General features: G+C 35.8%; 1 protein-coding gene across 1 annotated transcript; it reads left to right on the forward strand.

Moving 5' to 3' along the window:
- LOC149222773 (uncharacterized) lies at positions 1 to 1,732 on the forward strand. Its single transcript, XM_089385629.1, has 2 exons — positions 1 to 586; positions 835 to 1,732. The coding sequence occupies exons 1-2, from the start codon at positions 272 to 274 to the stop codon at positions 1,276 to 1,278; spliced, it is 759 nt and encodes a 252-aa protein (XP_089241755.1). The 5' UTR covers positions 1 to 271; the 3' UTR covers positions 1,279 to 1,732.
- The last annotated feature ends 9,717 nt before the right edge of the window (positions 1,733 to 11,449 follow it).

The raw sequence follows: 11,449 nt of genomic DNA on the forward strand, positions 1-11,449 counted from the left end.
TCACATGGAAAACGAGGTAGCGCACACGTCATCGGTTATCCTGATAATTCCTATTTACAGGCCAGCGCTTCCCTGCTTCGGCTCTCGCGTAGGAAAAAAATTGGTCTTTGAAAGCTTTTGGTGGGAAGGTCCTCAAAAGGAACCCGAAATCCATTTTAGTGACTAGTTTGGCCAATTTGGTTTATCTGCAATCTCTCCGTATAACTTTGTGGTTGCCAGAAAACGTTTCCTAACCTGCAAATCCTAGTAATTGACGCTTGCAAGAGTTCCAATGATGACCAAGGCACTGCAAAGCGGAGCCAACGCTTTTGTTGAGAGTTCTGTGGCTAAGCCTGCGAGCTTGTCTTCTAATGTAAAACAAAGCGTACCCATCTCTGTAATTTCATGTAAGAATAGTATTTCAAGCGCCAAACCCTATGTGTTAACCACCAATGCAACTGGATTTCAAACATGGAAAAAGGAAAACTGCAAAATGAGCTTGTTGCCCATATGTGTAGATGGGCTAACCTGTGCCGAGGAAATGAAAACCTGTCCCCCAGTCACTTCTGAGAAGCTCGAAGAATGGATGAGAGATTCAGTAACCGAGGTACGGTAGTAACCATAAATCAAAATCTAATATTTTGTACCTTTTGGAAGTATTTGCTGCAATCTTCTTGATTCTTGTTAGGTTTCTCCTTTTTGATGCAATTGTATTGATGTGTCTTTTTTTGCGGATAGAATCTGATGAAAGTTAGGAATTTCATATTTTTATAAGTTTGGAAGATCATCTTTTTGTATATGCCCCGCTGGTGAAATTCTTACTTTTGCTCTTTGTTTTATTGCTTGGTCGAGCAGATTGTCAAGCATATTCAGGAAGCCCCCTTTCTACACTATGTATTTGACAGAAAATCTCCTGCAGCAAGTTTGAAGAAACAAAGGGATTATGTGGATATGTTTGGAAAGGTCGACAGTTGGGCTAAGATCAGAAATTCTCTGAGAGATATATCTCCTGATGCGGTGATTCTTGTACAAAAGTTGAATCAAGATATCTCTCCTGAAAGTGAAGAAGAAAATGTGTCCTGTAATGGGAATGGAAGGCATAGTACAGATCAGCAGGGCCGCACAGCTGTTTGGGGTTTGCTCATTCAAGGTAGAGGTGTTGGAGTAAGTGCTTGTTATATTTTGAAGACAACGCAGATTGTTTCAACCTTTGGATATTGTACTAGTTTCTCTTTGACAAGAGCAAAATGCTTTGGTCCAACTCCCGATACCCAGCTCACTAATTCTTGGCTTCTCTAGTCTGCACCATAAGATTTCGCAATACCAATTATTTTTTCATTTAGTGAGACATTCACTACCATTGTCCTGTGTATATATCAATTATCATTCTAATCATAACTCCTTGTTTCTTACCAGCTTATTTTTGAAAGCCAGGGTCTTACATCATTTCTTCTTGTTTCTTACCAGCTTATTTTTGAAAGCCAAGGTCTTACATCATTTCCATGGGGAAATTCCAAATTGTGAAGCCCTAATGATAAACTATATATTGAGTCTTAGTCTGGTTTGCTGTAGTAAATAAACGTAATTCATTTTTCGTTTCATTAATTAGGTCAGAATACTGGTTCATTCAAATTGGTCTTTTGATTGGCATTGTGTGTTAATTCTCGCTAACTGAATGTGTAATGGTTGGAATTTAGGTGCAACTCTACCCAAAAAAATTTGAATAAACCCATTATTCAATGAGTTTATAATTTATGAGTTCAAACTTCAAAGGCATATGTTGTGCCACTTTATCTGCTTTTTATTGTCCATAATTCTCTATGTAGATTGAAAGAAACTTCAAAGCAATATTGTTGTTATTACATCTACTGTTTAGATATGTCGAGAGCGATACATTCAGCGATGAAGATACAGATAATAATAGAAAGAAACTCATATTGTGGCATTGATCTTTCAAGCTTGGCTGATTGTGGCTGTGTTAGATTTAATACTTCTTAAATGAGTCACGTATCGCATGAAGCTAGAATTGAGCAATACACATTTGGAATTGAATGAGATTTTAAAACATAGAGAAGTTATTTGGAATTTAGCAAATGGAATGCTGAAAGACTTTTCAGTTTCCTGTTGGATCTGGTTCTTATGATAAATGCACCTCTGGACTACTACTTTCAAAACTCTAAGGTTGCTTGAAATATTAATGACAATAATTAATTAATCATGGACATGAAATGTATCCAAGCATGAGGTTGGCAATAATCCTCTATGTAGATTGACAAAACTTCAATGCAGTGTTACTATTATTTCATCCACTGTTTAGACATGTTGAGAGCAATATAGATACAGAAGAGAATAGAAAGAGATTCATTTTGTAGCATTGATCTTTCATGTTTGGCTGATTCTGCCTGTATTAGATTAATACATCTTGAATGAGACACGTATCGCATGAAGCTAGAGCCAAACCATACACATTGGAATTGAATGAAATTTTAGAAGGCAGAGGAGTTCTTTTGAATTTAGAGAATGGTATACCGAAAGATTTTTCAGTTTTCTGGTTGGCACCTATGGACTATTACTTTCAAAACTCCAAGTTTCAACTAAGGTTACTTGAAATTAAATGCAGGATGTTTGGCTCCTACGATGTTTGTTTCAAACATAATCAATTGTGTTTGATGATGATCAGATGTGATAAAAGGCTTGGACTAGCTACTAGTCTGAAACTGAGCAAAAGGTTAGTTTCATTGGTGGAATTCAATTACTGTTGTGTAGCCTGCCTACTAAATATAAGGGCAAGGGTAGGGAAAATAGATTTTCAATAACATATAAAGTGGGAAAAATAAGACCACCGAGAAAGGACTTAGCTCCCCGCAACAACATTGCAGAATTTCCAACAAGTGCAAAGCCACATTGCAATTCCCATTGAGGGACACGATATTTATATGGTTCAAGCTGAGCCTAGGAAACAGCAGTGTCTAAATATGGAAACACAATTGAGCAAGGAATCACACTGTTTGGTATGCTATGTTACAAAGAAAAGGTTCTTTTTCAACCTGAATTTTAACGCTGAAGAATATTTTAGGTTTCATCTCAAAGGATTTCTATCAGAGAACATGGAGGCTAAATGTAACATATGATATAGGTAAATAATTTTGACCATGATTGAGTTAATTGGTCTTTATATTTACTCCAATCAAATAGTAGAATGGTTTTTCACCCAAAGGTTTGTCATGAATTCCACATTATTGTTCGCGGAACCTATTCATGAGTCGAACGAAACAGGGGGAAAAGAATGGGGATTTCTGATCGCTCCTCTGGTGACTAAATTCGTTTGATTATGGTGAGAAACATGACGACCGAAAGATCATAATACAAATAAAAAGTGATTTTCACCTTTACCATCCTACAAATCATTTTTAATCATTAAACTAAAAAGAACTCTCTTTCAGTGAATGTAACACTTAGCATACAAACATGATAATATTAAAGTTTCTTTTAACTCGTTCAAAGTTACTGATTACAACCACATGGAGCAAAGAAATAGCCAACCGCCAACCACATCTTAAGTCATGATTCCTTGCTACTTCAATCTCTCAAGGTCTCTTCAATCTGTGAAATTCTTATTAACATATTGTTGAGCAACACGAACTGCATTCAGCAATAAACAGCAGAATTGCCTTGCTATATAAACTTTAAACTGATTGAAATTTTTGCTTGAACAACAATTTGTGATAGCTATCAGTTCTGCTCAGCTACTTCATGATTTGGAATCACCTTCCCTGTGGATAAATTTAAGCTAAAAGAAAACGAATAGGGCATATTACAGACCTGAGATGGATTTTGAATCCCAGAAAATGTTTACATTGCTGTTGATCTTATTAGATATTAAGAATGCAAGGGGTTGGTGTGCTTCGTGGGATTCTTGCTGTTGATCGTATTAGATATTAAGAATGCAAGGGGTTGATGTGTTTTGGGATGCTTTCATCGTAACAGTGGAATCATTTTAAATCCTAAATAGATTAAAATGCCAAATTGGTGTAAGCATTTTAGTTCCTAAATATATGCCAAATTGGTTTAAGTTTACTTAAGGATTGAAACAAATCTTAATTAGTTTATGGTTATAGTAGGGTTTGTAGTCGTTTAGAGCAGTTTTTACAGAGTTTAATATTCAACAATGCAATTTATAATATCTAATTTTGAAAAGCAAATATTTATTTTTTAATATTATTAAAAAAATATTTTTTAAATATTTGGTTAGAGCATAATTTAAAAGTTTTATTGTAGCCTTTGTGCCATGTGGATAATTGCATCAGATTTTTCTGCCATAATTTTTGGATGCAGTTACAATATTTATCCCATGAATTTTATTTATTTGTGGAGTGACTTTTCATTGTTAAGCTTGATATGAAAACCAAGCAAAATTAAAATATTTGAAAATAGCTCATACTCATGCAAATAACATAGTTACTATCAGTTACTACCCACCATAATTTAAGAAAGTATTTGCATAAAAAATAGATAGGAATAAGATGTAAATAAATACACACCATTATCTATGTTTTCTTTATGAGAAAAAATGGAAATGTGCAAATTTTTTGTGAGTGGATATTTTATTCATATGGTAAAAAAAATGTACATCCAGGAGAACAAAAAGCAAGTGGTCTCACCCCGACCGAGTTTGTTGACCAATGTTTGTAGCAGCTGACAAAAATACAAAAAGGAGGCTAAGGACAATATCTATAAACGATAGGGCCAAAGTCACCAAAAGACAGACAATACATAAAAAACCAATTGATAGCATACTAGTCATCCGACATAATGGAAGTTGGGTTATCCATAGTAGTTCCTAGAGGTGGTGGAGGGCGAAAGTTGCAGTGGATGCGCCCTTCAAAGTCCGCTAACCAAGTCTCTAGCTTTTCCACTTTTTCTACAAGGTGGTTTTGGCCTCGCCAAACCACCACCACTCGCTGTTTGACCTGGCACTGAAAGTAGTGCATCCCGTCCAAGGTGGCCACCAACTCAACATGCTCCTCCCTTCAAACCTGTTCAGCCGACTCCACCCGATTTAACAGAGATTGAATTAATTCTCGACAATTCTCCAGACAACAATGTTGAATTACCTGCAGGTTGGGAGTTGCACACCGACCAGACCCCCGACTAGTTGTTCCACCTCGTCACACACCACCACTTCTCTGAGGTTGCTGAGACCTCCCACCTCCACGGGAAGCCTGCTTTCTGCCACCATGACCGCTTCGTGTTCCAATACTCGAAAGGCAGGAGCAACCAATAGTCTTGCCACCCTGGTGTGCCCCGACTGCCACCATTTCCAAATATTCTGAAGGAGCCAACCTCGCCTGGTCCTCGCAACCTGCAGAACCTGGTTTGGCAGGGGGGAGCGCCCACGATGCGAGGAAGGTTGCATAGTGAACAATCGAGGAGAGCAAATCCCTCAACAGTGTTCAGAGACCGACCCACTAAAACTTTCTTAAACCTCCACACCCAAAGACCAAATCTCCCTTCACCCACAATTCTCCGCAGACGACCACTTGCTACAACCCGACTACCACCTCACCACCAATTGAGCACCCCAGCGAGAACGCGAGCTACTTGAGAAGGAGAAGGCGTGTGAAACTCACACTAGGTCGACGCTCCCCAAGAAGCCTTGCGTAGCCCACACCAAAATGTCGATGTTGAATACACCGGAAAGGTGGGTCCTCTATCTCCACTGCACATAGAGAAACGCCCACAAAACAACTAGACACGCCAATTTTCAGGCCAAGCACCAAAAATGAAGAATTCATCGCACAACCACTGCCACCCCCAACAACACCACCTCCAGAGCTCATATGTTGTATATTTTTTCCTCCAGACACCTCCAACGAATCAACTACTCGCACCTTCCAAAATCCATCAAAGACATAAATACCAAGTTCCCCCAATTACCCACAATAGCACTATGCAAGTGCAATAAAACTCGAGGTGCCTTTGGAGCAAAACAATAATGAATTCACACAGCCAAGAGTCGCATGGGAAGATCGCATGTCAACACCCGGCTCTGAAAGCCCATTGTCAACTCTTGCACTTTCTTACAGAGTACCGACCAAGAGCTCAACACAGGAATGAAACACAAATGCAAATGTCGTCTTGTTGAGCCATACCACTTCTTAAACTTTCACTAGCCACATTTGTCGAGACAAGACTAGGGTTCACACGATTGCAATTACACCTCCTGTTACACCAGGTCAGATGAAAGGACCGGGAGGCTAGTCCTTTGTCGGCACACCAACTGTTAACGATCATGGGACTAGGTGGCCATGTGCTCCAAGGTTCTCACCCCATCAGAGAGTAAATGTGCAACTTACTAGTGGTTACTATCCACCAAAATTTATGCAACTCATTGCCCCTTAGTTGAAAATTAATTATCCATTTCATATATTAATTTGCAATTTGCCCTTTAGTTGAAAATTAATTATCCATTTCATATATTAATTTGCAATTTGCCACTTAGTTGACAATTAATTATCCATTTCATATATTAATTTGCAATTTGTATGAAAGTATAATTTCCATATAAGATTTATAATGAAGTTGTGTAGAAGTTGAACTTATCAAATGTTTTTTATAGTAACCACATTTGATTATTTTGTTAATATAAAAGAAAAAATATTAAAACAAATTTAGATTTATTTTATTAATTTTTAAATTTATTTTATATATATATAGTATAAATTTATAATTAAAATAAATTGAAGCTAGCCCCAAGGGTTAGCTCAGTTGGTCGAGTTCTCATTGCTAAGTATCTTTCCAATTGGGAGGTCATGGGGTGAAATCCCCTCGACACCCTTGGGGTTAGGCCCTGCTTGTTTGACCAGCGGGTAGATCCCTTTTGGTTGATCGGCTTGGATTTTCTTGTGGATATAGTGACCACCTAATGTTCGTGAACCACCCTTAAAAATAAAAATAAATTGAAGCTAATTTCAATATATTTATTTATGTAAGCTCTATTCACAGCATTCCAAGATTTTCCATTGTTGAAATTATGTGGTATCAAGAGAAAATTATCTAAATGTGTTTCCACCATGAGACATATCCTCGGATGGGACACTACATAGAATTGGTCCACTTATGCTTGTGGATGAAAGCCAACTCCGCTTTTATATTTACAGATATTTAATCAATAACCTCAAGTGCCTTTTTCTGAATTTACCTTTCTTGAATTTGTTTTTGTGTGAAATATTAATATAAACAATTATATTGGAAGTCGAATTTGTCCAAAGTCTATTTTTTGTTATTTTGTTTTATTAAATAATAAATGTTTATGTTGTTGAAAGTAATGCTTCCATGTCATGTGTTCCATGTGTATTACAAGTTGTCAATGAGTATTTCGAGGTGTTATTCTAGATGTGGTTGTTTCCCATGTGTATGAGTTGTAATTGTGAGTCCCAAGGAGTCAATTTGGAAGTTGTTATTTCCCTATGTGTGTCAATTGTCTATGAGTCATAGATCTACCTTTTTCGGATCTTATCATTTAGAAGTCGGTGATCTAATTCTTATATATGTAATTGCTTTATGTGATCAATAAAATAGAGTATGTGATTTGTTGTGTGCATAATCTCTCTTAGCTCTCTTCTATTTTTCTAATATGGTATCATAGTTGGTGCTGGCTTGAATCCCTCAAGGGAGGGCCACGAATATGTGAGGGATCTTGAGCTTTATTATTTTTGTACATATTAGTATAGATGTGTGAGAGTTTATTTTTAGTGTGTGAATTTTTTTTGTCATCCTGGGTGTGTAGATATGTTTTCTTGTTTGTGGCTTTTTCAAGAACTTTTAGATCCTTTCGTTATCTTACTATTTGTAAAGTTTTGTTTGTGTTTATTCGCCGAGAACCTGCAAAGGAGTTAAATTCATGCCTGGATGGTTTTGTCAAAGTTGTGTGCACTATCATATTATAAATCTACAAAATCATGCCCACGAACTGTACATGCTATTTCATGGATCTGGATCTGAGATCTGGGGCAGAGGAGTTTCAAGTGGCCAATGATATATGTCAAAAGTGTTAAAATTGGAGGCAGATCTCAATTTTTCACTTCTGTGGGGAAGAGATCTCTGCGTCAGATGTTTATGTTGCAATCTTGTTCCGATCTCAAATTTTGGAGTTTGCATTTTTAAACATATTGAGTTTGGTCAGCTCAATATGTGAGTGTAAGTTAGTTGGATTTGACCACTCTAACAAATGCTACTTTGTGAAGACGAGAAAACTCCAAGATAAAGATTGAACCAGATGAACAACTTTTGACTTGTGCTAAGGAGGGACGTGGTGACTTGTCTATGCCTGAATGACAGCTGATAGTTTGATGATTATTGAGTTTGTAGTTGTGAAATGTTTCAATTCTGGTTATAAAAAGGGTTGGTGGTTCTTAAACTGGAAGCCTCGGTGTCCGAAACATCAATTCTTGTGTGTTAGTAAGGTCAAGTTGTTTGATCAACTTTTGAACACATTCAGTATCTAAACCCCCATCCTAGCAACTGACGGATAACCAAAAGTGAAATATCTGACAGATGGTGGTTGGTCCATACAATGGTTCATTACTTGACGATTCTTATTGCGGAAGCCCCGACGAGGCGAGGTGTCAATATTGTTGATCTTGCAATGTTCATCAACGATGGTCAGAGGCAGTTACATTTTAAATGGAGGTCAAGTGACAACTCGAAGATGTGGTGGTGAAAGAGTGGTGTTTGCAAGATTCCAGAGTGGATGTGAGTGCTGATGAAAACCAGGTAGACATAGATTATCCTTGTTGTTGTAATGTGTTTTCAATGTTTTCCATGTAAGCATTAAGGGAAGGCATTGGAAGTAATGCTTCCACGTCATGTTTTCCATGTGTATTACAAGTTGTCAATGCATATTTCGAGGCGTTATTCTAGATGTGGTTGTTTCCCATGTGTATGAGTTGTAATTGTGAGTCCCAAGGAGTCAGTCTAGAAGTTGTTATTTCCCTTAATGTGTGATTTGTCTATGAATCATAGATCTACCTTTTTCAAATCCTATCATCTAGAAGTTGTTGATCTAATTCTTATATATGTAACTGTTTTATGTGATCAATAAAATAGAGTATGTGATTTGTTGTGTGTATAATCTCTCTTAATTCTCTTCTATTTTCTAATATATATATATATATTTCAAATTTAATGTGAAATTTTATTTTCAAAATTGTTCCTCTCTAATTTTTATCAAACTTCAAAATTATTAATATAAATTTTTATTCTCAATTTTTTTATCAAACTTAACGATCATCAAACTCAAATTTATATGACTATTCAAATTTATTTATTTTTCAATTTCCTTTTACAATATAGATTTTGATTAAGGCTATATTTTGATTAAAACTCTATTTTGATTTATCAACACTGTGTTACACTTTTTAACTTTATGGGGATATAGAATACAATTGTTTTACCTAATGACAATTAATTATACATGATGTTTTCTTTAGTGACAATTAATTATACATGAAAGATAGTAGGATTGAACCTTCCTCAAGTTTAGAACTATTTTAGCAGAGTTTTGAGTAAAATTCTTAGGATAGTTTTATAAACATTCTATTCACAATTCTAATAGACTATACTAGAAAACTTGAAAACCTAAACTCAAGTTGGTCTTACGTTGGACCTTGTTGTTCTCCCTAGAATTAGTTGTACAAGGAGTTTTTGTCTTCCTCCATCTTGGCCAAATGAGAGTTCGTCAACTACATTTCCACTTGGAAGACACTCTTGAACTTTTTCCTTGCCTTCAAGCCTTGATATCTCATACCACAAAATTTTTCAGGAAAAAAACTTAGGTAGTAAGAGTCTTTGTCTTCCTCCATCTTGGTCAACTGAGAGTTCGTCAACTACATTGCCACTTGGAAGACACTCTTGAATTTTTTCCTTGCCTTCAAGCCTTCATATCTCATACCACAAACATTTTCAGGAAAAACTTTTAGGTGGTAAGGACTTTCTTGAATTCCCCTCACATACATGTGAATTTCCTTGTATTCGAAGTTGGTATTTATCCTCTTTCTAGATAGTTGTTAGTCTTTTTCCCAAACCTTCCAAGGCCACATGAATTTCATGTTTGAATTGTATTGTAACTGTAAAATTACGCTACCAGTGCCTAGCTCTAGAGTCTTTTAGGTCTACATGTTCTGAGATTTACGTATTCACCTACCTACTCTGCGCCTCCCATTTCAGTTGTTTATTAATATCAATGTTTCATTTTCAACATGCTCATTGATTTCTTAGATTTGGACTTTCTCCAAAGTTAGGAATTTTGTCTGTCTTTACCTGCCCCTGCTTCTGATGGGTACCTTAATCTAGGTTGTTCTATTTTCCTACCCCACCTCCCCCTGATCCTCTTTTCCTAAAGCAAATCCAATTATTGGAGCTCCACAAAGGCAGGACATAGGACTTGCAAGATGAAATGTCTTAACAATCTAGGGTCAATGAATTACCCTGGCAAAGGATCAAACTGAGGAAGTGGAAACATTGCTCAATGCTATTGATCAAACTAGTTCCATAAATTTCATAGGAAGTTGGTCATTCCTACAACCAGGAAGCATTGAATGCTCCATGATGCCTCACTAAACAATGGTATGTTGGTCCTCCAAACCAATTATTCTTCCACTGAAAAAAATATTTATGCTTCAAGACCTTTTTATTAAAACAAAATAAAAAAATATATCAAAAAAACATAATAAACTAAGACTAAGTATTTCATATATTTTATTATATAATCAATCATTCCTCTCTCATTCCTCCTTTAAAACTTCAACACTATGGTCATATTTCCCCATTGCCACCTCCTTACTTGGTAGTCAAACAATGAACTTAATGGCTATTTCTCTAAATGAATATATTCTACCTCTCTCAAACCTTCCTTCTAGTAACGTAATTAAAGATAAAATATTAGGACTTTGAAAAACCGTAAAATTCCAACAATTTTCAGACATGATGTTAAAGATAAAATATCATGTCTCAAAGACTTATAATTCCAACAATTTTCATCCATCTTGTTAAAGATAAAACATCTTGACTCTAAAAAACCCTAAAATTGTAATTGTTTTCAACCATAGCATTAAAGATTAAATATCATAACTCAGAAAAACCTTAATATTTTGACAAGTTTTCAACCATGGAATTGAAAACCTTAAGTTTTTAACATATTTGAACCATGAAATTATTGACAAATTATATGACTAAATAATTTTTAAAAATGAACAAGTAAATGAAAGATTCATTATTCCAAGAGTAATTTTTATTTTAAAGGCTAAAAGTATAGCTCTTTTGAAATCTTAGCCTAAGACAACTTATATTATTACAACAAAAACCTAAAAATCAATCATCAAAAGGAAGTGTCCTCTTTCAATAAGGCATTAAATGGTTGAATTGAGGCTTCTGTGATCCATAACAATTATAAGAAGAAATTTCGGCGTAA

Source organism: Pinus tabuliformis, chromosome Q (genome assembly GCF_031772625.1).
Source record: "Pinus tabuliformis cultivar Carrire ecotype Pingquan chromosome Q, CPIR1, whole genome shotgun sequence".
Taxonomy (NCBI): domain Eukaryota; kingdom Viridiplantae; phylum Streptophyta; class Pinopsida; order Pinales; family Pinaceae; genus Pinus; species Pinus tabuliformis.

Coding starts and splice junctions, on each gene's coding strand:
- LOC149222773 (XM_089385629.1), top strand. CDS start 272: ATGATGACCAAGGCACTGCAAAGCGGAGCCAACGCTTTTGTTGAGAGT. Junction 587..834: donor TGAGAGATTCAGTAACCGAG/GTACGGTAGTAA, acceptor TTGGTCGAGCAG/ATTGTCAAGCATATTCAGGA.